The sequence below is a fragment of the Bombina bombina genome, chromosome 6 (genome assembly GCF_027579735.1).
Source record: "Bombina bombina isolate aBomBom1 chromosome 6, aBomBom1.pri, whole genome shotgun sequence".
In the NCBI taxonomy this organism is placed as follows: domain Eukaryota; kingdom Metazoa; phylum Chordata; class Amphibia; order Anura; family Bombinatoridae; genus Bombina; species Bombina bombina.
The window spans coordinates 810,010,986-810,038,799 of NC_069504.1; the positions used below are offsets into that span (position 1 = coordinate 810,010,986).

Sequence of the window (27,814 nt, forward strand, 5' to 3'; positions counted from 1 at the left end):
TGACTTAGCATGCACAATTGCAGCGGTCTGAGATGTAGGCGTGCAAAGGGTACTATGTCCATTGCTGCTACCATTAAGCCGATCACCTCCATGCATTGAGCTACTGACGGGTGTTGAATGGAATGAAGGACACGGCATGCATTTTGAAGCTTTGTTAACCTGTCTTCTGTCAGGTAAATCTTCATTTCTACAGAATCTATAAGAGTCCCCAAGAAGGGAACTCTTGTGAGTGGAAAGAGAGAACTCTTCTTTTCGTTCACCTTCCATCCATGCGACCTTAGAAATGCCAGTACTAACTCTGTATGAGACTTGGCAGTTTGAAAGCTTGAAGCTTGTATCAGAATGTCGTCTAGGTACGGAGCTACCGCAATTCCTCGCGGTCTTAGTACCACCAGAAGAGCACCCAGAACCTTTGTGAAGATTCTCGGAGCCGTAGCCAATCCGAATGGAAGAGCTACAAACTGGTAATGCCTGTCTAGAAAGGCAAACCTTAGATACCGGTAATGATCTTTGTGAATCGGTATGTGAAGGTAAGCATCCTTTAAATCCACTGTGGTCATGTACTGACCATTTTGGATCATGGGTAAAATTGTCCGAATAGTTTCCATTTTGAACGATGGAACTCTTAGGAATTTGTTTAGGATCTTTAAATCCAAGATTGGCCTGAAAGTTCCCTCTTTTTTGGGAACCACAAACAGATTTGAGTAAAACCCTTGTCCTTGTTCCGACTGCGGAACCGGATGGATCACTCCCATTAATAAAAGATCTTGTATGCAGCGTAGAAACGCCTCTTTCTTTATTTGGTTTGTTGACAACCTTGACAGATGAAATCTCCCTCTTGGGGGAGAGAATTTGAAGTCTAGAAGGTATCCCTGAGATATGATCTCTAACGCCCAGGGATCCTGGACATCTCTTGCCCAAGCCTGGGCGAAGAGAGAAAGTCTGCCCCCCACTAGATCCGTTCCCGGATCGGGGGCCCTCGATACATGCTGTCTTAGGGGCAGCAGCAGGTTTCCTGGCCTGCTTGCCCTTGTTCCAGGACTGGTTAGGTCTCCAGCCTTGTCTGTAGCGAGCAACAGCTCCTTCCTGTTTTGGTGCAGAGGAAGTTGATGCTGCTCCTGCTTTGAAATTACGAAAGGAACGAAAATTAGACTGTCTAGCCTTAGGTTTGGCTCTGTCTTGAGGCAGGGCATGGCCTTTACCTCCTGTAATGTCAGCGATAATTTCTTTCAACCCGGGCCCGAATAAGGTCTGCCCTTTGAAAGGTATATTAAGCAATTTAGATTTAGAAGTAACGTCAGCTGACCAGGATTTTAGCCACAGTGCTCTGCGTGCCTGAATGGCGAATCCGGAATTCTTAGCCGTAAGTTTAGTTAAATGTACTACGGCATCTGAAATAAATGAGTTAGCTAACTTAAGGGCTTTAAGCTTGTGTGTAATCTCATCTAATGGAGCTGATTCAAGTGTCTCTTCCAGAGACTCAAACCAAAATGCTGCTGCAGCCGTGACAGGCGCAATGCATGCAAGAGGTTGCAATATAAAACCTTGTTGAACAAACATTTTCTTAAGGTAACCCTCTAACTTTTTATCCATTGGATCTGAAAAGGCACAGCTATCCTCCACCGGGATAGTGGTACGCTTAGCTAAAGTAGAAACTGCTCCCTCCACCTTAGGGACCGTTTGCCATAAGTCCCGTGTGGTGGCGTCTATTGGAAACATCTTTCTAAATATCGGAGGGGGTGAGAACGGCACACCGGGTCTATCCCACTCCTTAGTAACAATTTCAGTAAGTCTCTTAGGTATAGGAAAAACGTCAGTACTCGCCGGTACCGCAAAATATTTATCCAACCTACACATTTTCTCTGGTATTGCAACTGTGTTACAATCATTCAGAGCCGCTAACACCTCCCCTAGTAATACACGGAGGTTTTCCAGCTTAAATTTAAAATTTGAAATATCTGAATCCAGTTTGTTTGGATCAGAACCGTCACCCGCAGAATGAAGCTCTCCGTCCTCATGTTCTGCAAATTGTGACGCAGTGTCTGACATGGCCCTAATATTATCAGCGCACTCTGTTCTCACCCCAGAGTGATCACGCTTACCTCTTAGTTCTGGTAATTTAGCCAAAACTTCAGTCATAACAGTAGCCATATCCTGTAATGTGATTTGTAATGGCCGCCCAGATGTACTCGGCGCTACAATATCACGCACCTCCCGAGCGGGAGATGCAGGTACTGACACGTGAGGCGAGTTAGTCGGCATAACTCTCCCCTCGTTGTTTGGTGAAATATGTTCAATTTGTACAGATTGACTTTTATTTAAAGTAGCATCAATACAGTTAGTACATAAATTTCTATTGGGCTCCACTTTGGCTTTAGCACATATAGCACAGATATCTTCCTCTGAATCAGACATGTTTAACACACTAGCAAATAAACTAGCAACTTGGAAATACTTTTCAAGTAATTTACTATAATATGAAAACGTACTGTGCCTATAAGAAGCACAGAAAAAGTTATGACAGTTGAAAATTAATAAACTGAAAAGTTATAGCATCAAATCTTTGTAAAAAACACAATTTTAGCAAAGGATTGCTCCCATTAGCAAAGGATAACTAACCCTCATAGCAGAAAAAAATTAAAAAAAAAATACAGAAATAAACGTTTTTTTATCACAGTCAACTACAATCTCACAGCTCTGCTGTGAGTGATTACCTCACTCAAAACAAGTTTTGAAGACCCCTGAGTTCTGAACCGGATCATGCAGGGAAGACAATAAACTTCTGATGCGTAGCAAAAGCACCTCTCCCCCTCACACATAACAGTGAGAGAGATCAGTAAACTGTCATAAATTAAATAAAACGACTGCCAAGTGGAAAAAAATAGTGCCCAAAACATTTTTTCACCCAGTACCTCAGAAAATTAAACGATTTTACATGCCAGCAAAAAACGTTTAACATTAATAAATTGAGTTTTATTAAAAAGCCTGTTGCTAGTCCCTGCAAATTAGGCTAAAGTTTTATGCATACAGTATAATTCCAGTGAAGTGCCATTCCCCAGAATACTGAAGTGTAAAATATACATACATGACAGCCTGATACCAGTTGCTGCTACTGCATTTAAGGCTGAGTTTACATTATATCGGTATGGCAGAATTTTCTCATCAATTCCATTGTCAGAAAATAATAAGCTGCTACATACCTCTTTGCAGATTAATCTGCCCGCTGTCCCCTGATCTGAAGTTTACCTCTCCTCAGATGGCCGAGAAACAGCAATATGATCTTAACTACTCCGGCTAAAATCATAGAAAAACTCAGGTAGATTCTTCTTCAAATTCTACCAGAGAAGGAATAACACACTCCGGTGCTATTATAAAATAACAAACTTTTGATTGAAGGTATGAAACTAAGTATAATCACCACAGTCCTCTCACACATCCTATCTATTCGTTGGGTGCAAGAGAATGACTGGTAATGGCAGTTAGGGGAGGAGCTATATAGCAGCTCTGCTGGGTGAATCCTCTTGCACTTCCTGTTGGGGAGGAGTTAATATCCCATAAGTAATGGATGATCCGTGGACTGGATACACTTAACAAGAGAAAAAGGGATTATCTATCTTTTTAAACAACAAAAACTCTGGTTTTGACTGTCCCTTTAAATTGTTCAGTATGACGTAGTATTGCTCTGCATGATATTGTATTAATCTTCAGGAATTATTATTTATTGCATTAAATCCAACTATGCATGATCTAATTTATCATACAGAGGAAAGTTGTATATATTTCAGAGCAAAGTGACTGTATGTGCAACTAAAATAAAAACATAGGGCTCCATTTATTTAAACCGGTCCGAAATCATCACAATCCGATACTTTCGGGATGATTGACAGCCATGGCCGCCAGTGAGTAGGGGTGGCATTGCACAAGCATTTCACCATGAATGCTTGTGCAATGATAAATGCGGACAGCTTATGCATTTAGCGATGTCGAGCGAACATGATTCGCTATAGCGAATCATGTCCGCTCGACATTTAAGAAATCTACCCCCATAGTCTACCATCATTTATGCATTGGTAAGAAACCAGAGACTCTACTGAAACAATTTGGGGTTTATCCCTTACAGGCAAATTTATTAAGCTGCAGGTGGACGAGTTCTCAAGCAGATAACTGCTACAGTAGCCACTTGTGATGCAGCATAACTTGATCTAATTTAACTTTGCACAAGAGCTCTCTTGTGCAAACCCTGCCCATCTGCCCTCTCACAACCAATCACACAAGAGCAGGGCCTGTCAATTACTCATAACAAGTAAGTTTGGGGTGATTCATCTCTGCCACTTCTGAGGTGACAAAGAGGTTAAGAAGTAGGAACTGCTACTTAAAGGGACATGAAACCCAAACATTTTCTGTCATGATTCAGATAGAGAATATGATGTTAAACAACTTTCCAACTTACTTCTATTATTTAATTTGCTTCCTTCTCTTGTAATCCTTTGCTTAAAGCTTTATCTAAGAAAGCCCAGGAGCAGCAGAGAACCTAGGTTCTAGCTGTTGATTGGTAGCTGCATATATATATATATCGATTGTGATTGGCTCACCCATGAGTTCAGTTAGAAATAATTAGTGCATTGCTGCTACTTCAAAAAAGGATACCAAAAGAATGAAACAGATTAGATAATAGAAGTAAATTAGAACGTTGTTTAAAATTATATTCTCTATCTGAATCATGAAAGAAAAAAATTGGGTTTCATGTCCCTTTAAGTTTGTGGTTGCAGGCTCCCTTATGTGATCCTGCACAGCAAACTCCCCGAAGCTGCAAATACAGCTTAATAAATGTTCCTTTTAGTAGCACCTCTCCTGCTCGTCATATCCATTAGTTGCGAGTCACACTTCATTATAACCAACGGTGCCGTATCTGTCTTGCAAGCATTTATTTCTTGGCAAATACAACTTCAACTGTGAAGGATACATCACATTAATGTCTTCAAAACCCTTAAAGAACAAATGAATTAAACCAGAAAAACAACAGTCCCCTGTAACATATGAACAAAACAAAACAAACAAACTTAAAGGGACAGTCTAGGCCAAAATAAACTTTCATGATTCAGATAGAGCATGTAATTTTAAACAATTTTCCAATTTACTTTAATCACCAATTTTGCTTTGTTCTCTTGGTATTCTTAGTTGAAAGCTTAACCTAGGAGGTTCATATGCTAATTTCTTAGACCTTGAAGCCCACCTCTTTCAGATTGCATTTTAACAGTTTTTCACCACTAGAGGGTGTTAGTTCACGTATTTCATATAGATAACACTGTGCTCGTGCACGTGAAGTTATCTGGGAGCCATCACTGATTGGCTAGACTGCAAGTCTGTCAAAAGAACTGAAAAAAGGGGCAGTTTGCAGAGGCTTAGATACAAAATAATCACAGAGGTTAAAAGTATATTATTATAACTGTGTTGGTTATGCAAAACTAGGAAATGGGTAATAAAAGGATTATCTATCTTTTAAAACAATAAAAATTCTGGTGTAGACTGTCCCTTTAAAAATAGTTAAAAAGGAATAAAAGAAAAAATTCACAGCCGCATCAGCTATGAAATAATTAAACATGACTTTGAGATGAGAGAGTTCAGAAGGGTAATAAAGTCTTAATGAATTCCGTATGAGGCGTAGATGAAAAAATACCCAAGCACTTCCCTAGAAGCCCTGGGAGTCACCTTTCATTTTATCGCGCAAGATTAATTTTACATAACGAAGCATGACGTGCACATATTTGACAACTACAAACATTTGCATAAAGAGCTTTGCAAGCGTGTTCTCTAAGTGTTACGATTGTAGTTATTGTTTTTCCACGTTGTTAGCGATTCTCATTGGAGGCGCAATATCTTATGTATTGGACATCTTGTGCAACTATAGATGTGAATGACAGGAATGAAACTGTGGCAAATATAGGTGAATGATGCTCAATGAATTTCACACTTAATTTCGCCTTTACAATGAGGCCTTTGGCATCTCTAGGGGGTCAATTTATGTAGGTGCAAGCGGACATGATCCGATATAGCATACGCTGTCGGCATTTATCATAGCAACAGCAGTTCTTGTGAACTGCTGGTGCAATACCGCCTCCTGCAGATTTGCGGCCAATCATCCGCTAGCAGGGGGTGTCAATCAACCCAATTGGGCTGATTGCTGTCCCGGTGGCGGACGAGTTAAAGAGCAGGGTCGGAAGCAGCATCCGCTGCTTCATAAATCGATCCCTAGGATTTAACATCACTAAAAATAAAGGCCACCTTGATTTATCAGTTTAAAAACACCTGATAAATAGGTACCTTTTATTTAGCTGTGGCTTCAGCGCTAACCTAAGCACCTCTGGCCGCTCATGGCACAGCTCAGTTTTGCAATGAGGTGACTTTTCCACCTCTCACCTAATAGCCGTGCTAGCCTACGGCATAATGCCAAAGGGCAAGCACGGCTATTGGCTAAAATAAAGTAAATAAAGGTACGGGTACCTATTCATCTATTCATTTTAAACTGATGAATTAAATTCACATTTATTTCTAGTGATGGTAAATCTTAGCATTTTTGCAAAGCTAAATATTTACCATAATTTTAAGTATATATTGCACTTTACAGCTAATGATCTAGATCTATTTGTATTGTTTTGTACAGCATTTATATTACATATATTGTTTCATCTCTCTGTATGCAGTTGTGGCGTGTATAATTCTATAGTTAAATCTTGTACAAAAAGCAAATGCTGTAACTTAGGTTACAAAAGTCCTAATCCAGGTATCTGATTTGCACCATTTTGAAGAAAACCTAGGTTACAACAGCTTTTTGGCCTCTCCAGGGAGCGTTGGACAATCAATTTTTTTTACATAGAAGCAAAATGTGTTTAATGTCCCTTTAAAAGGACATGAAACCCAATTGTTTTTCTTTCCTGATTCAGATAGAGCATCCAACAACAAAAAAGCTTCCAATTTACTTCTATTATCAAATTCGTTTTGTTTTCAAGCTTTCCTTTGTTGAAAATATATCTAGATAGGTAGTGTGCACATATATGGGGCACTACATGACAGGAAATAGTGCTTTTAATCTAGTGCTCTTGCTAATATAAAACATTATCGCAAAACTGCTGCTATATATTGTTGCAGACTCATACACACTCCTGAACTTGACTTCCTGTTTTTCATCAAATGATAACAAGAAAATGAAGAAAATTTGATAATAGAGGTAAATTTGAAATTTCTATCTGTATCATGAAGAAAAAATATTTAATTTGAGGTCCCTTTAAAGGGACATTAAACACTAAATACATGCTAGATAGAATGATGCATTCAAAGAAAAGATTAGTCCATGAGTAACATGTAGATGTATTTTTAAAGTTTCATTAGTTGTTTAAAAAGTGACAAAATAAGTGTAAAGGTTTAGTGTCTATAAAACACTGGGAGCTGCCATGTTGTAACTTGTGTTACCTTCTCTGCTATGGCCAATTAGGGACAGTTATACATAGGTCACTAGAGTGCGCAGCCAATGGTTGTGCTGGATTTAACAGTGTTCTGCACTTCCATTTCTAACAGGAACTGAAAAGCTCACAATTTAAGAATGCAATTACAGGCAAAGAGGACAAAATAAATAATGAAAGTATATTGCAGAGTTGTTTTATATATAGAATTTATCATTTTATATTACCATCTCAAAGTGTTTAATGTCCCTTTAATGTTGGTGTCTACACATTGTTACTAGATGGTAAACAAATGTTCCTCTGTAATAATGTAATCCCCTGACTGAGATAGGATACGGGACTTTCAGAGCTGTCCTGTTCTGCCATTTAAGCTCCCTGTTATTAGATAAGGCTTTGCTGGCTGACTGCGTTATGCACCTTCTTACGGTTTACTCATGCAGAGGTCTGTATTCTATTAAAAAGCAGCTGCGTGCTCCTTGGCTACATAACAATGCAGTTAATTTTATTAAATACGTTGGAAAGGGGATTTAAATGATTATTTTTAGCAATCGCCTTTCAATTAGTTTTCACTTTAAACGCAAATATCAAGATTGAGCGCATAGTTTCAGACAAATGTCACACTAAAATAATCCCTTTCAAGCCAATAGAAATAGTTGTCATGTGAGAGGGTTTTTCTTCTAACAATAGCATTAAAAGTGATTTAAACTGGGAATGAGGCTTTAGTGTTCTGGGGGCCATGAGACACCCATATGGGTTACCGCACTTTCAAGTGTTTTCTGCACATTCCAGGGTAGGGAACTGAGGTTGTCAGGGACTCCTAGACAGGGTTTATTAAAGGGATAGGAAAGTCACAATTAAACTTGCATGATTTAGATAGAGCATATAATTTTAAGACACTTTTAAATTCACTTCTATTTTAAGATGTGTTTCGTTCTCTTGGTATCACTTGTTGAAAAATAATGCACACATCCTGCACTTGTGGGAGTTAGCTGCTGATTGGTGCCTACACACATTTGTCTCTTGTGACTGGCTAGCTAGATATGTTTAGCTAGCTGCTAGTAGTGCAATGTTGCTCCTTCAGCAAAGGATAACAAGATAATGAAGAAAATTTTATATACTAGACGATAAGCCTGCCCAAAAGGGCAGTCTATTTTTTAAAAAAAAACTACAAACCCTAAAGCTAAAATTACAGAAAATAAAAAAATTAAAATTACAGAAAAAAATAAACAAAGCTATCAAATATAAAAAAATTAAACCTAAACTAATATCCCTATAAAAAAATAAAATAAACAAAAACACCCCCTAATCTAATACTAAACTACCAATAGCCCTTTAAAAGGGCTTTTGTAGGGCATTGCCATTAGTTAAACAGCTCTTTTACCTAAACAAATTACCAATTACCCCATAACAGTAACCCCACCCACCAACCCCCCCAAAAGAAAAAAAACTAACACTAAAAAGAACCTAAACTACCCTTGCCCCAAAAGGGGCATTTGTATGGGCATTTCCCTTTAAAGGGCATACAGCTCTTTTACTGCCCTTAAAAGGGCAATCAGCTCTTTTCCAGCCCAAAAAACCCTAATCTAAAAAAAAAAAGCCACTTCAAAAAAAAAGAAAAAAAAAAGCCTAAGACTAAGCCCCAAATCGGTACTCACCGTTCCTGAAGTCCGGCGGAGAAGGTCTTCTTCCAGGCGGCTCCATCATCTTCTATCTTCACCTGGAATGAAGGCGGTGCGGGGCGGAGTTTTCTTCCCCGATGCGTGGATCCTCGGTGGTGGTCCTCGGTGGCGTGGAGGCTCCTCTTCATCCGATGTCCGTCGTACACTGAAGATTGAATGTAAGGAACCACATTCAATTTGGGGTACCTTGCATTCATATTGGCTGAAATTTTGAAATCAGCCAATAGGATGATAGCTACTGAAATCCTACTGGCTGTTCAAATCAGTCAATAAGATTTCAGTAGCTCTCATCCTATTGGCTGATTTCAAAATTTCAGCCAATAGGAATACAAGGTACCCCAATAAATATTGGGTACCTTGCATTTAATCTTCAGTGTACAGCGGACGATCACATGAAGAGGAGCTCCATGCCGCTGAGGACCGCCACTGAGGATCCTTGCATCGGAGAATCCAGCTCCACACCTTCGCTCCATGCCGCCTTCGCTCCGGATGAAGATAGAAGATGATGGAGCTGCCTGGAAAAAGACCTTCTTTGCCAGACTTCAGGAACAGTGAGTACCTATTTAGGGGTTAGATTTAGGATTTTTTTTATTTTTGAGGTGTTTTTTATTTTTAAGATTAGGGATTTAGGGCTCCATGTACGAAGCAGCGAAAGCTGCTCCGAAGCCTTTGCGGGGCAGGTTCGCATATGCGAGCCTGCTTCCCGCAATGTAAGAAGCAGCGGTCATTAGACCGCTGCTTCCTACACCCTACGCCACCTCTTAGGTGGCGAAGCAAAATCACAGAGAGCACGCTCGCTCTCGGTGATTGACAGCCCCTTCAGTCGCGTGATTGGTCGCGCGATTGAATGGGCGGGCATTACACACTCCGATGAGTGTGTAATGATACATACGGGCAAGCGGATCAACAGATCCGCTGCCCGTGTGTAGCGAAGGTGGGCGGACAGCTTCGCGAGTTAAGAAGCTGTCCGCCCGCCATTTAGTACATGGCGCCCTTAATGGGCTTTTAAAAGAGCTGAATGCCCTTTCAAGGGCAGTAAAATATCTGAATGCCCTTTTAAAGGGCAATGCCCATACAAATGCCCCTTTAGGGGCAATGGGTAGTTTAGGTTTTTTTAGTGTTAGATTTTTTTATTTTGGGGGGTTTGGTGGGTGGGGGGTTTTTACTATTAGGGGGAAGTTTTTTTAAACGTAAAATAGCTGTTTACCTTAGGCAATGCCCTACAAAAGGCCCTAAGGGCTATTGGTAGTTTAGTTTAGATTAGGGGGTGTTGTTTCTATTTGGGGGGGGGGCTTTTTATTTTCATAGGGATTAGGTTTTTTATTTTTTAGTTTTGATAATTTTGTTTATTTTTTTTGTAATGTTAGATTATTTTTTTTGTAATTTAATGTTAGGATTTTTTTATTTTAATTGTAATTTAGTAGTAATTGGGGTTACTTTAGGGGGTGTTAGGTTAGGGGGCTTAGTAATTAATTTAGTTATTTGCATTGTGGGGGGTTGGCGGTTTAGGAGTTAATAGGTTAATTAGGTTTATTGAGATGTGGGGGGTTGGAGGTTTAGGGGTTAATTAGGTTCATTGTGATGTGAAAGGGTGTCGGTTTAGGGGTTAATAGTATAATTAGTTGGCGTTGTAGGGTTTGGCGGTTTAGGGGTTAATATTGTAATTTATTTAGTTGGCGTTGTGGGGGTTTGGCGGTGTAAGGGCAAGGTAGTTTCTGTTGTGGGAGTTTAGCGATCTTTTTAGGCTTTTTTTTATTATTATTTCATGCGAAAGCTTCGTTTGCCTACGCTGCATCCAGGTGGATTCCAAAAATGCAGTGGATTCTTTCACCACCCTGCCATTTTCGGAATCCACCAGGATGCAACTTTGCAACTGGCAACGGACGCGTTACAAACGCGATTATAGTATATGTATATATTATATATATATATCAGCAAGTAAATGGAGTGTAAATACTTTGTAATTAAAAGGAAAGTAAATGCAATTATTTTTTTAACAGTGTTGCAAATGTTATTAATTTTATTTAAATGTCTCAATATACATTCATTAAATATCTATACATCAAATAATAAATCCGGTATGAATATTTAATTATTTTCCATCCCTCTGTGATACTTATTATGCATATTGTATCACAGAGGGCTACCTGGGTACCAGGCTCATGTAAAACCACGCTTTCCAACACGTTTTTGACAGACAACTAAATACGCATAAATAAACTCTTGTGTCAGATGACATTCATTATGCACATGCATTTTAGTCAATACAGAGTGCGCATGCGATTGGGGGGTGAGTGGGATAAATGCATTGAGGGACCTCAAAGTACTGACAAGAATTTATAGATAATGTTGCCAGAGTGGAGATCTTTAGATCATTGATCCCTCAGTCTTTTGCAGAGGCTAATTTAAGGATAGATGTAAGTAAGTTTGTGCTCTGATCTAGCCAATTATAGTGTAGGATACCACAGGCTCAGGTATATATCATCCTACTTAAAGGGGCATAATTGTGCAAAAAGAAAATTCTCTTATGTGTTAGAGCATGTTGTTATTGCACTAATGCTTGCTTATAACTATGTGTTTAACTCCTGCAAATAGGTTAAACACATAGTTAAAGCCAGCTCCATAGTAGCAATGCATTACTAGGACTTAGAACGCATTAGGTGAGCCAGTTACAAGAGGCATATGTGTGTAGTCACCAATCACCAACAAGGCCCCAATTATGCTCTGCTCCTGTGCCTACCTAGATATGATTTTTTTTAACTAAGGACACAAAGAAAATAAAGTAGATTTGGCAACAAAAGTAACTTGAAAAGTCTCTTAAACCTCTGTTCTATTGGAATCATGAAAGTTTAAATTTGACCATTTAAAGGGACATGAAACCCAAAAGGAGCAGCAATGCACTACTGGGAGCTAGCTAAACACATCCTTTATTCAAAGACAAGAGGCATATATGCTAACAGCAATCGGCAGCTAGCTCTCAGCTGCTAAGTCTACCTAGTTATGCTTTTCAACAAAAGATGCCAAGAGAACAAAGCAAATTAAGTAATAGAAGTAAATTGGAAAGCTGTTTAAAATTGTATGCTCTGTCTGAACCGTGAAATAAAGAAATGAATTTCATGTATGATGGAAGCGCTCTTTTCTAGAGAGAGTGAATCTAAAACAATATTCAGATGTATTTACAGCAAAAATACTGCATGGTGTAAATATTTATATATATATATACTAGGTTTTTAGGACCTGATGAGCTAAAGCTCTCCATTCAGGTGAGATTATCTAAAACATCTCGTTAGTATGGCGAGGTCCCTCAAATCATTTTATAAAGGCAAATTTTAGCTTTAGTAATGTTTATTTTGCCCTGCAGGGTTCTCGGTATGAAACAGAGACTCCTACATTACAATATAAGATCTAATAAAAAAATCCCAAAGATTTTGCGTGCTTTCTGTCCATGCCGGCGCGTTTTTGATCATGGGTCCTTAGTGAGATATGGCAGAAGCAATTGGTAACAAATCCTGCAGGAGTGATTTGCAATGGAGAATGAGAGGGCAGGTAACATGTAAAGGATTAAATAATTAATAGGCTTGCTGCAATAAAGTTCACCAGACCGTGCGAATAAAGCTCATGCGCCCCGCTTGGCCTTGAGACGCCCTCTTACTATAACATTAAAAAAAAAATAAGGCTGAATCTTAAAGGGACAGTAAAGTCATAATTAGACATTTGTGATTCAGACAGAGCATACAATTTTAAACAACTTTCCAATTTACTTCTATTATTTAATTTGCTTCCTTCTCTTGTTATCCTTTGCTGAAAGGGTTATCTTGGAAAGCTCAGGAGCAGCAAAGCACCTGGGTGCTAGCTGCTGATTGGTGGCTGCATATATATTTATACTGATTGTCATTGGCTCACACATGTGTTCAGTTAGAAACCAGTAGTGCATTGCTGCTCTTTCAACAAATGATACCAAGGGAATGAAGCAAATTTGATAATAAAAGTGGAAAGTTGTTTAAAATTGTATGTTCCACCTAAATCGTGGAAGAAAATGTTTGTGTTTCGTGTCCCTTTAACACGCAGACTGATGTGAGCTCAGTCTTATATACAATACTGGGCCTTATATCCTGAAAGGACATTAAACAGCGCTTGCATTTGTGTAATATTTGTGCTTTGTCCTACACTTCCTTAAAGACCAAAAGGCCAAACCCGTAACCTGCTGCAAATTGTCAATACCAGCTATATCATTTGCAGCATTTGCAGATTACAGAATTTGATTTTCGGCATCTCTCGGGAGCGTGGGACAATCATAATTTTTACACAAAAGCAAGAGGTTTAATGTCCTTTGTATAGAGGCAATACCCAGCCCAATTTTAAAACTGTTTATAAGTGTCTTTAAAAAAAAATAATAATACAAATACCTGTTAAATCTTCTATATTTAAAAATTTTTTAACTATTAATTGAACAAAAGTATCCTTGCAGTCTTATTCAGCAATATTGCTAAATAGCTTCTATGTGTTTATTTTACATTAAAGAGATAGGAAGGTAAAAACTAAAATTAACATGGGTGCATTGCTATTTTAAACAGTAGCATTTGTGCAATATAATTCCATTAGCAGAAATGAGTAAAAGATACTACTGATAGCATACATGCGTATGCCCCTAAGAGTGCCCTGTGCACCAGCATTCAAACACCATCAGCGGTGACTAGTACAACACAATCATGGGGGCCGATTTATTATAGTGCAAGCGGATATGATACGCTGTAGCGGATCATGTCGGCCGCACATCGATAAATGCCGACAGCGTATTTATCATTGCACAAGCATTTCTCGTGAAATGCTTGTGCAATGCCGCCCCCTGCACATTCGCGGCCGCTAGCAGGGGGTGCCAATTCACCCGATCGGACTGATTGCTGTCCGCCGCCTCAGAGGTGGCGGACAAGTTAAGGAACAGTGGTCTTACGACTGCTGCTTCTTAAAGTGAATGTAAATTTTGATGCTAAAGTGCCCGGTTTTTAAAACTTTGATTAAAAACAGAGGCATTTTAATTCATCAATATTTTCATTTCACTCCTGTTGTGAAAATAAACTTACTTTTTAATCTTCACAGCAGCTCCAGCTTCCTCCACCTGTTTCAAAGCCTCTTCCTGGGTCTAAAATGAGGTATCTGGCTTCATCCAATCACAGCAGTGAATCAGACACTGAATCCCCCGGGGGGGAATCTGTGATTGGAGGATGACCTATCAATCATTTCTGACATCAGAAATGGCTTGTGAGACCGGAGGAAGCAGCAGCTGCTGTGAAGTTTAAAAGGTAAGTTTTTTGTTACAACAGGAGTGAAATGTAAATTTTGATGAATTAAAGTGCCCCTGGTTTTAATCAAAGTTTTAAAAACAGGGCACTTAAACATCAAAATTTACATTCACTTTAAATTCCGCTTCAGGCGGACTTGAAGCGGAATGGGTTGGAAGCAGCATCCGCTGCTTCATAAATCGACCCCTATGTCTTTACTGACACAATACACAACACCACCAGCTGTCTGTGAAAGCATGGAGTCTGAAACCTGATCTAGTCCCTATTGCATACATGCGTATGCCTCTGAAAAGAGTAATACGTTTTACTAGAATTATTTTTGCTTACTGAAGTTTATTGCAAATATGTCTCTATTTAACATTTAAATGCACCCATTCACATTTAAAGGGACATGAAACCTAACATTTTTCTTTCATGATTTAGATAGAGAATACAATTTCAAACAACTTTCCAATTTACCTCTATTATTTAATGTGCATCTTTCTCTTGTTATCCTTTGCTGAAATGTTTATCTAGGCAAGTTCATGTGCAGCAGAGAACCTAGGTTCTGTTGATTGGTGGCTGCATATATAAACTGATTGTAATTGCCTCACCCATGTTTTCAGTTAGAAACCAGTAGTGCGTTGCTGCTCATTCAACAAATGATACCAAGAGAATAAAACAGATTAGATAATAGAAGAAAATTAGAAAGTTGATTAAAATTGTTTTCTCTATCTGAATCATGAAAGAAAATTTTTGGGTTTCATGTCCCTTTAAGTTTTGAGCTTTCTATCGCTTTCATGAATGCAGGAAAGCATTACCCAGTGGATCTCACATAACAGGGTATTATTTAAATAATGATGCTTTAAAGTGCATGCAAAGTCAAGAGTATCGTTCTTCGTCATATTATGCATCTACTAAAATAAATATGACTTTAATTCATATTTATTTTTAAATCGCATCCTAATTCACTAAATCTATCTATTTATCTACTATTATTAGCCGTGATTCCTCCGCCCGCTATTTTGTCCCTCAATTCACAGCCCCTTTTCTGTAACGTCACGCGATGCTTCTGCGCATGCGTTTGCAACTCCAAGAGCTATTCGGATCCAAAGCTCATCCACGACACACGCATGCGCTACACGGATAATCACTAATTTAATCAATACGGAGTTTAGACACATGTGCATTGGAAATGGAGCTGCCGAGAGTGATTTTTCTTGATTCTGTAACTCATGCGCATATCGACTAACAATGTTGACACGCATGCGCAAATTGAGTACTCCACAGGGACGCGCTTCTTACATACGTAATAGAGCGGGTGGGACCACTCTATACATCAGGGACTAGAAAACAAGGAAGTACAGGATGGGAGGACTAGTATAGAAAAGTAACCAGCGCCTAGGACTGATATCTGCTCACTATAATGAAGACCCCCTAATAGGTCTAAAGAACAGAACACAGGTAATGGGATATATAGGAGCGCCAATGGCTGAGATATACCACAGGAGTTTTACAAAATTTCAAAGTTTAAGAAATCAAGATAGTGATTCCCTGAAATGTCATACAAATATATTTAATAAAATCAACATAAGCACAAAAAATAAATAAAATTACAAAAATTGGTAGAGAACAAATAATAAATAGATGAAATAAATAAAATCTGGTTATTTCAACCAAAATGGCGAACTTACTGAAATACAATTCCTAGGGATATTCACCCTTTTGTATACTGATGTACAAATACAATCCAATATTTTACTAAAACTATCTTGAATTAGTACAACTCTTAATGTTATCTAAAAGACTATAGTTTAACGTACAATCGTGAACAATGTGTAATAAACCAAAAATTTCACAAAGATCCAATAAAGGATTGATTCTTAATACAAGACGTTTCGGCCCTCTAAATGGGGCCTTTTTCAAGACATATCTTATATAAGATATGTCTTGAAAAAGGCCCCATTTAGAGGGCCGAAACGCGTAGACGATGACTTAGTAACAAAGATTGAGAGGCTCATTATATCCAGGACCGGGCTTTGATTGGTAAGACTATTTTCAATAGTCCATACCCCTGAAGCGCTTTTGTTTAGTGCACTTTTTTTTATCTTTTTTAGGTGTCTGTATTCTTTTCCCAAGGAGTAGGACATTGGACCTCATCGCACTCAAGGAGTTTATTTTTTAATAGACATTTCAAGGAAGTGACTTTCTTATGCTAATTTATGCATTTCATTAGGACTTGATTTATATCGGACTTTCTATCATTCATTTGTCCACATTGGTCAGATTAGTGTTTTACTAATTGTTTATATTACTTGTTTTACATCTTATACGGAGTATAATATATTGGTAAAGTCCAATAATCTAAACGGACCGCTGAGTCCACAAGTTGATTGAAATGTAATTTTATCCTATTTTTGAATTAGTTTATTAATTGTAGCTGGTACCAGTTTAGTTTAGGCTTGTAAGTGGGAAACCCACCTATTTCATTGTATTGTATTTATTGCACAAAATTACCACTATATCTTGTATTGAATTTCTATTTCTACCTTTACAATTTGTTTTTTGTATTTGCATTTGATAGAATATTAACACATTAGACCCATAGCACAGGTCTTGTATTAAGAATCAAAATCCTTTATTGGATCTTTGTGAAATTTTTGGCTTATTACACATTGTTCACGATTGTACGTTAAACTATAGTCTTTTAGATAACATTAAGAGTTGTACTAATTCAAGATAGTTTTAGTAAAATATTGGATTGTATTTATACATCAGTATACAAAAGGGTGAATATCCCTAGGAATTGTATTTCAGTAAGTTCGCCATTTTGGTTGAAATAACCAGATTTTATTTATTTCATCTATTTATTATTTGTTCTCTACCAATTTTTGTAATTTTATTTATTTTTTGTATTTATGTTGATTTTATCAAATATATTTGTATGACATTTCAGGGAATCACTATCTTGATTTCTTAAACTTTGAAATTTTGTAAAACTCCTGTGGTATATCTCAGCCATTGGCGCTCCTATATATCCAATTACCTACAGGATGGGAGGAGTTGGGAGGAAAAACGGAGCCAAGTTATAATATAAAATATTATATGAACAATAACAGTTATAAAAAAAAAATATATATGGTGGTTTAACTAAAGACTGGTGTTTGTGAATTAGTTTTTAAAAATTCAATTAAAAATAGAGGCACTTTAATTCATCAAAATTTACATTTCACTCATGCTGTGAAAATAAACTTACCTGTTAATCTTGACAGCCGATCCAGCTTCCTTCACCCATCGCAAAGCCTCTTCCTAGGTCTAAAATGAGGAATCCGGCATCCTCCAATCACGGCGTTGAATCAGACACTGATTCCCCCGGGGGGGGGAAGCCGTGATTGGAGGATGACCTATCCATCATTTCTGACGTCAGAAATGGCTTGCGACGACCGGAGGAAGATGGAGCTGCTGTCAAGATTAAAAGGTAAGTTTTTTTTCACAACAGGAGTGAAATGTAAGTTTTGATGAATTAAAGTGCCCCTGTTTTTAATCAAATTTTTAAAAACCGGGCACTTTAGCATCAAAATTGAAATTCACTTTAAGTCAAAGCACCTGACACTGATACTGCACTCCTATGCTATCCCCATTGACTTCTGTTATGAAAACTAAGTAACTTTTAATATGTTATTAATACATAGAAACTGACTGTTCTATTTTTATTGGGATCAGCTTATTAAAGTTTCTATTAAATCTGTTTGCATGGAGAGATAGCTCCACAGAATATTATCCTACAAGAGGGATTATTTTTTTACCAAGTTACACAGAACTTAACTATTTGTATAAGAAGTTTACTTATATTGTTAGGGGGAAGATTTTCAGATAGACGTATCTCCTACCAATAAGGGCTGAATATGTCTATAAGAGAGATAGTAACATTCTGCAAACCCTGGGTTATACATACGGATACAATGTACACTTACATTAATTTTCCCAAGAGCAGGAAAAAGAAAGATGTATTATAATATAGGAGGTTATAGAAGTAAGCAGAAGAGAGGGATAATAGGGAGAGACTAAAAAACATTGTGGTGACTTTTAAAAAGAAAGTATAATAAATTTGAAATATAATAAAATATATATATATATATATATATATATATATATATATATATATATATATATATATATATATATATATATATATATGTGTGTGTGTGTGTGAAAAAATCTTGAAACACCATCCTGGAGTTGGACCTGAATTTATGCAACACTAATTAAAATTATGGTGTAACCCACTGATACTTTGGTATATTTGGGGTTTTATTATGGCCTAGGCCTATTAGGCTTGTGCCTAGGGCACATTTGAAGAACAACCTGGTTCCCTGACCCTAACATTCAAGGCCCTCAATAACAATGCCCCCTCCCCCACATATATCTCTGACCTTGTCTCCAGATATTCTACCTCCTGTCCCATTTGACCTACTCATGACCTCCTTCTCTCCCCCTCTTCTGTTTCCTCCTCACATTCCCGTCTACAGGACTACTCTGGCATGGGCCCAATCTTGAAGAACTCTCTGTCTCAGTCCACTAGATTCCCCCCTAAGTTTCAAGCTTTCCTTAAAGACTCTGCTGTTCAGGGATGCGTACAATGCATGCTAACCTCTTCTTACCTCAGTTTCTCTCCTTCTTTTGTCATCCCCTTGAACCCTGTTAGGAAGTGAACCTATGAGCCCAGCTGTCCTGTAGACCACCTGGTAATTTACAACAGTTGGTCACTCTTGGCAGCGCCCTATACCCATTTGCTTTTTATAAATGTCATCTTTGCATATTATACTTCTGTTTATGACAATGAATTGACATGGACAGTATGGATGACCATGGCCATTACAAGGGGAGCAGATGATATTGTAGTGAGTAGGTGGCATAAAGGACTTGAGAAGAAGGAACTAAGAGACCTTGGGTGGAGATGAAAATAAGAGAATACTATAGTAACTATTTCCAAATGAATCACAAGGGTTCTATTTTAGCTATTTAATTTTTACTGTTTGCCTTGATATTTTACCTAATTGCTTCATTGCCATTAATAAAGCAGTTCATTCACTAACAGAAGATGCTGCCGTATGTGGCTTCTACGTGTCATTGGAGAAACTAGAGCTTATCATAGGTCTACTAGTCAATCTATCCAGCCTTTAACCCAACAATAGTATAGTGTGATAGTACAAGCATTAAAGACATAAACATTCCAAATGAAAATGTTATAATGTGTTAGTTTGTTTTTAATTATTGCAATTATTTTATATGATCGTATCTGGCAGTCAAATAGTGGCATCAAATATAGCAAAATGTGTCTAGATCAATATCGTGGGTTGTCTTTTTTAAAAATATATTAAGTTTTCATAGGTATTTTAACAAATCAATAGCTCTATTTCTGTTTAATCAGAGTGATATTAAAAATGCTAAAATTCGCTTGTACTTTTTGGCTGGCAAGTTTTTCTATGACATTCCTGGTAGCGAAGGGGTTAATAGTATTAATCTTCAATCTCTTTTAACAGGACAAGGACCCGTCCCAAAAAAATTGGCGTTCCTACTTTGATTTGATTGTTGTGGACTCTAGAAAGCCTCTCTTCTTTGCTGAAGGGACAGTCCTCCGCCAGGTAAACATGGTGAGTAAGGAAAACAGTTGTATTTTTATTCAACACTTTTTGTACTCTGCTTATTTAAAGGCAGATTAAATAATATGCACCCCACATTGCAGGTATCTGAAGGAGAGTTAATGTGTATGTGCAAACACATCAGCTCTAGACTGTAGTGAAAGGAAAATGTATTTAAAAAGATGGTATAAGATAAGGTGCAGGAGTAGAAAGGTCTTAAAAGTGTATATATTTGTGTGTATGTGTATACATGTGTGTATGTATGTATGTGTGTATATTTGTGTGTGTGTCTATACATGTGTGTATATTTGTGTGTGTGTATGAATGTGTATATATTTGTGTGTGTGTGTATACATGTGTGTATGTATGTGTGTATATTTGTGTGTGTGTAAACATGTGTGTATGAATGTGTGTATATTTGTGTGTGTGTATAAATGTGTGTATGTGTGTGTGTATATTTGTGTGTGTGTATACATGTGTGTATGTATGTGTGTATATTTGTGTGTGTGTATGAATGTGTGTATATTTGTGTGTGTGTGTATACATGTGTGTATGTATGTGTGTATATTTGTGTGTGTATACATGTGTGTGTATATTTGTGTGTGTATACATGTGTGTGTATATTTGTGTGTGTATACATGTGTGTATGTGTGTATATTTGTGTGTGTGTATATTTGTGTGTGTGTATACATGTGTGTTTGTGTGTGTGTATACATGTGTGTATGTATGTGTGTATATTTGTGTGTGTGTATGAATGTGTGTATATTTGTGTGTGTGTCTATACATGTGTGTATGTATGTGTGTATATTTGTGTGTGTGTATGAATGCGTGTATATTTGTGTGTGTGTGTATACATGTGTGTATGTATGTGTGTATATTTGTGTGTGTGTGTATACATGTGTGTATGTATGTGTGTATATTTGTGTGTGTGTATGAATGTGTGTATATTTGTGTGTGTGTGTATACATGTGTGTATGTATGTGTGTATATTTGTGTGTGTGTATACATGTGTGTATGTGTGTGTGTATATTTGTGTGTGTGTGTATACATGTGTGTATGTATGTGTGTATATTTGTGTGTGTGTAAACATGTGTGTATGAATGTGTGTATATTTGTGTGTGTGTATACATGTGTGTATGTGTGTGTGTATATTTGTGTGTGTGTATACATGTGTGTATGTATGTGTGTATATTTGTGTGTGTGTATGAATGTGTGTATATTTGTGTGTGTGTGTATACATGTGTGTATGTATGTGTGTATATTTGTGTGTGTATACATGTGTGTGTATATTTGTGTGTGTATACATGTGTGTATGTGTGTATATTTGTGTGTGTGTATACATGTGTGTTTGTGTGTGTGTATACATGTGTGTATGTATGTGTGTATATTTGTGTGTGTGTATGAATGTGTGTATATTTGTGTGTGTGTCTATACATGTGTGTATGTATGTGTGTATATTTGTGTGTGTGTATGAATGCGTGTATATTTGTGTGTGTGTGTATACATGTGTGTATGTATGTGTGTATATTTGTGTGTGTGTATGAATGTGTGTATATTTGTGTGTGTGTGTATACATGTGTGTATGTATGTGTGTATATTTGTGTGTGTGTATGAATGTGTGTATATTTGTGTGTGTGTGTATACATGTGTGTATGTATGTGTGTATATTTGTGTGTGTGTATACATGTGTGTATGAATGTGTGTATATTTGTGTGTGTGTGTGTATACATGTGTGTATGTATGTGTGTATATTTGTGTGTGTATACATGTGTGTATGAATGTGTGTATATTTGTGTGTGTGTATACATGTGTGTATGTATGTGTGTATATTTGTGTGTGTGTGTATACATGTGTGTATGTGTGTGTGTATATTTGTGTGTGCATGCATGAGTGTATGTATGTGTTTGTATATTTGTGTGTGTGTGTATGTGTGTGTGTATCGAAAGAGAGAGAACAGCACTCCATGAGATAGAACAGAAGCTAGAATAATAATAATGCGCACCCTGAGTTGCAATAAAAATGAACAGGCATGGAAGTTATTCTAGCTTTTGTTCTATCTCAGGAGTGCTGTTCTCTCTCTTCTGATATATATGTGTGTGTATATATATATATATATATATATATATATATTTATGTGTATTTGTATATTTGTTTGTGTGTGTGTGTATATATATATATATATATATATGTGTATGTATGTGTATATATATATATATATATATATAGAGAGAGAGAGAGAGAGAGAGAGACCCTAATACAGCTGCTATAATCTCAATAAATGTACCCCAAATCCCCCTAAGAGGTAAGAGGAGAAACACAAGGTATGAGAGGGTGAGATAGCGCTGATAGATGCGGCAACTTACCTCATATGATTGAGGTATTTTCTAGTAAGTGCTATACCTACCGACCACCTATGTGTGATACCATCATCCTCTCTGATTGTTTTTTTTTTCTACTGCAAGCACCAATAGAGACTTACCTATTCAGTTGTACAGATTATATAATTAACAATTATTTCTATACTAATTTGTTTTATTATTGTTCTATTATTTTTTTACTTATTTATACTGAAGCCCGTGTGTGTATAAATATGTGGTTGTATATATACATGTGTGTATGTATGTATGTATGTATGTATGTATGTATGTATGTATGTAGAGTGGGGCAAAAAAGTATTTAGTCAGCCACCAATTGTGCAAGTTCTCCCACTTAAGAAGATGCGAGAGGCCTGTAATTTTCATCATAGGTATACCTCGACTATGAGAGACAAAATGTGGAAACAAATCCAGACAATCACATTGTCTGATTTGGAAAGAATTTATTTGCATATTATGGTGGAAAATAAGTATTTGGTCACCTACAAACAAGCAAGATTTCTGGCTCTAACAGACCTGTATCTTCTTCTTTAAGAGGCTCCTCTGTCCTCCACTCATTACCTGTATTAATGGCACCTGTTTGAACTTGTTATCAGTATAAAAGACACCTGTCCACAACCTCAAACAGTCACACTCGAAACTCCACTATGGTGAAGACCAAAGAGCTGTCGAAGGACACCAGAAACAAAATTGTAGACCTGCACCAGCCTGGGAAGACTGAATCTGCAATAGGCAAGCAGCTTGGTGTGAAGAAATCAACTGTGGGAGCAATAATTAGAAAATGGAAGACATACAAGACCACTGATAATCTCCCTCGATCTGGGGCTCTACGCAAGATCTCACCCCGTGGAGTCAAAATGATCACAAGAACGGTGAGCAAACATCCCAGAACCACACAAGGGGACCTAGTGAATGACCTGCAGAGAGCAGGGACCAACGTAACAAAGGCTATCATCAGTAACACACTACGCCGCCAAGGACTCAGATCCTGCAGTGCCAGACGTGTCCCCCTGCTTAAGCCAGTACATGTCCGGGCCCGTCTGAAGTATGCTAGAGAGCATTTGGATGATCCAGAAGCGGATTGGGAGAATGTCATATGGTCAGATGAAACCAAAGTAGAACTGTTTGGTAGAAACACAACTCGTTGTGTTTGGAGGAGACAGAATGCTGAGTTGCAACCAAAGAACACCATACCTACTGTGAAGCATGGGGGTGGCAACATCATGCTTTGGGGCTGTTTCTCTGCAAAGGGAACAGGACGACTGATCCGTGTACATGAAAGAATGAATGGGGCTATGTATCGTGAGATTTTGAGTGCAAACCTCCTTCCATCATCAAGGGCATTGAAGATGAAACGTGGCTGGGTCTTTCAGCATGGCAATGATCCCAAACACACTGCCCGTGCAACTAAGGAGTGGCTTTGTAAGAAGCATTTCAAGGTCCTGGAGTGGCCTAGCCAGTCTCCAGATCTCAACCCCATAGAAAACCTTTGGAGGGAGTTGAAAGTCTGTGTTGCCCAGCGACATCCCCAAAACATCACTGCTCTAGAGGAGATCTGCATGCAGGAATGGGCCAACATACCAGCAACAGTGTGTGACAACCTTGTGAAGACTTACAGAAAACGTTTGACCTCTGTCATTGCCAACAAAGGATATATAACAAAGTATTGAGATGAACTTTTGATATTGACCAAATACTTATTTTCCACCATAATATGCAAATAAATTATTTCCAAATCAGACAATGTGATTGTCTGGATTTGTTTCCACATTTTGTCTGTCATAGTTGAGGTATACCTATGATGAAAATTACATGCCTCTCTCATCTTCTTAAGTGGGAGAACTTGCACAATTGGGGCGCGATCCGATATCGATCGCAGTTTGCGGCGCAAGCGAGGAGACCGGCGTCGCCCGCAGTTTCAGCTCGCAACTCGAGCCATCCCATATAAGTCGCCGTCAGATGCTAACGTGCCGTAAGTCTCACAAACCAGCGATGTCCAGAAATCTGCGTAAGTACAAATTTCTGGCGTCGCCAGTGACTTGCGGCACGTTAGAAACTGCCGGCGCCTATAAAACCTGACTAAAGTTTAAAACACCCGCACTGTCTAACACGCCTACCTAACATAGCCCGCACTGTCTAACACGCCTCCCTAACATAGCCCGCACTGTCTAACCCTCTATCCGCTATCCCCCCTCACTAGCCTAACAATAAAAAAGCTATTAACCCCTAAACCGCCGCTCCTTTACCCCGCCGCAACCTAATAAAGTTATTAACCACTAAACCGCCGCTCCCGTACCCCGCCGCCAGCTATATTATATCTATAACCCCCTAAAGTGAGCCCCTAACACCGCCGCCATCTATATTAAAATTATTAACCCCTAATTTAATCTACCTACCCCGCCGCCAGCTATATTATCTATATTAACCCTAAGTATATTATAGTTAATATAGGTATTACATTATATATATTAACTATATTAACCCTAATTATATTAGGGTTAATATAGTTAATATAGTTACTATAGTATTTATATTAACTATATTAACTCTATCTAACCCTAACACCTCTAACTAAATTTATATTAAATTCATCTAATTCATTTATAAACTAAAATATTCCTATTTAAATCTAAATACTTACCTATAAAATAAACCCTAAGATAGCTACAATATAATTAATAATTACATTGTAGCTATGTTAGGGTTAATATTTATTTTACAGGTAAATTGTTAATTATTTTAACTAGGTATAATAGATATTAAATAGTTATTAACTATTTAATATCTACCTAGTTAAAATAATTACCCAATTACCTGTAAAATAAATCCTAACCTAAGTTACAAATACACCTACACTATCAATAAATTTAATAAACTACAAACATCTATCTAAAAATACAATTAAATTAACTAAACTAAATTACAAAAAAAAACAAACACTAAATTACAAAAAATAAAAAAAAGATTACAAGATTTTTAAGCTAATTACACCTATTCTAAGCCCCCTAATAAAATAATAAACCCCCAAAATAAAAAAAATTCCCTGCCCTAATCTAAATTAAACAAATTTCAAAGCTCTTTACCTTACCAGCCCTTAAAAGGGCCTTTTGTGGGGCATGCCCCAAAGAATTCAGCTCTTTTGCATTCAACAAATACAATCCCCCCCCCCATTACAACCCACCACCCACATACCCCTATTCTAAACCCACCCAAACCCCCCTTAAAAAAGCCTAACACTACCCCCCTGAAGATCTCCCTACCTTGTCTTCACCACACCGGGCCGAACTCCTGATCCGATCCGGGCGATGTCTTCCTCCAAGCGGCAAAGAAGAATTCTTCCTCCGGCGATGTCATCCTCCAAGCGGCAAAGAAGAATTCTTCCTCCGGCGACGTCTTCCTCCAAGCGGCAGCAAAGTCTTCATTCTTCCAGCGGCATCTTCAATCTTCTTTCTTCGCTCCGCCTCCGCGGAGCATCCATCCCGGCCGACTGCTGAACTTGGAATGAGGTACCTTTAAATGACGTCATCCAAGATGGCGTCCGCCGAATTCCGATTGGCTGATAGGATTCTATCAGCCAATCGGAATTAAGTTAAAAAAATCTGATTGGCTGATTGAATCAGCCAATCAGATTCAAGTTCAATCCGATTGGCTGATCCAATCAGCCAATCAGATTGAGCTCGCATTCTATTGGCTGATCGGAACAGCCAATAGAATGCGAGCTCAATCTGATTGGCTGATTGGATCAGCCAATCGGATTGAACTTGAATCTGATTGGCTGATTCAATCAGCCAATCAGATTTTTTTAACTTAATTCCGATTGGCTGATAGAATCCTATCAGCCAATCGGAATTCGGCGGACGCCATCTTGGATGACGTCATTTAAAGGTACCTTATTCCAAGTTCAGCAGTCGGCCGGGATGGATGCTCCGCGGCGGCGGAGCGAAGAAAGAAGATTGAAGATGCCGCCGGAAGAATGAAGACTTTGCTGCCGCTTGGAGGAAGACGTCGCCGGAGGAAGAATTCTTCTTTGCCGCTTGGAGGATGACATCGCCGGAGGAAGAATTCTTCTTTGCCGCTTGGAGGAAGACATCGCCCGGATCGGATCTGGAGTTCGGCCCGGTGTGGTGAAGACAAGGTAGGGAGATCTTCAGGGGGGTAGTGTTAGGCTTTTTTAAGGGGGGTTTGGGTGGGTTTAGAATAGGGGTATGTGGGTGGTGGGTTGTAATGGGGGGGGGGGATTGTATTTGTTGAATGCAAAAGAGCTGAATTCTTTGGGGCATGCCCCACAAAAGGCCCTTTTAAGGGCTGGTAAGGTAAAGAGCTTTGAAATTTGTTTAATTTAGATTAGGGCAGGGAATTTTTTTTATTTTGGGGGTTTATTATTTTATTAGGGGGCTTAGAATAGGTGTAATTAGCTTAAAAATCTTGTAATCTTTTTTTTATTTTTTGTAATTTAGTGTTTGTTTTTTTTTGTAATTTAGTTTAGTTAATTTAATTGTATTTTTAGATAGATGTTTGTAGTTTATTAAATTTATTGATAGTGTAGGTGTATTTGTAACTTAGGTTAGGATTTATTTTACAGGTAATTGGGTAATTGTTTTAACTAGGTAGATATTAAATAGTTAATAACTATTTAATATCTATTATACCTAGTTAAAATAATTAACAATTTACCTGTAAAATAAATATTAACCCTAACATAGCTACAATGTAATTATTAATTATATTGTAGCTATCTTAGGGTTTATTTTATAGGTAAGTATTTAGATTTAAATAGGTATATTTTAGTTTATAAATGAATTAGATTAATTTAATATAAATTTAGTTAGGGTTAGATAGAGTTAATATAGTTAATATAAATACTATAGTAACTATATTAACCCTAATATAATTAGGGTTAATATATATAATGTAATACCTATATTAACTATAATATACTTAGGGTTAATATAGATAATATAGCTGGCGGCGGGGTAGGTAGATTAAATTAGGGGTTAATCATTTTAATAGAGATGGCGGCGGTGTAAGGGGCTTACATTAGGGGTTAATAATATTAATATAGCTGGCGGCGGTATAGGGGGATTAGATTAGGGGTTAATAATTTTTATATAGGTGGCGGCGGTGTAAGGGGTCAGATTAGGGGATAGATAAGGTAGATGGCGGCGGTTTTAGAGGCTCACAGTAGGGGGTTAGTTTATGTAGATGGCGGCGGGGTCCGGGAGTGGCGGTTTAGGGGGTAATAACTTTATTAGGGATTTCGGGGGGGGGATCGCGGTTGACAGGGAGATAGACATTGCGCATGCGTTAGGTGTTAGGTTTATTTTCTAGTTAGTTTAGGGAGTTACGGGTCTCCAATAGTCAGCGTAAGGCTTCTTACGGCTG

The 27,814-nt window shown here is 37.9% G+C and overlaps 1 protein-coding gene across 3 annotated transcripts in view; it reads left to right on the top strand.

Annotated features, from left to right (window-relative positions):
- LOC128663707 (cytosolic purine 5'-nucleotidase-like) overlaps nucleotides 1-27,814 on the top strand; it is a 326,364-nt gene that overhangs the window by 236,597 nt on the left and 61,953 nt on the right. For all 3 annotated transcript variants that reach the window (XM_053718156.1, XM_053718154.1, XM_053718155.1), the window contains exon 11: nucleotides 19,959-20,069. In XM_053718156.1, coding sequence (XP_053574131.1) covers nucleotides 19,959-20,069 — 111 coding nt within the window. The remainder of the gene's footprint in view (nucleotides 1-19,958; nucleotides 20,070-27,814) is intronic.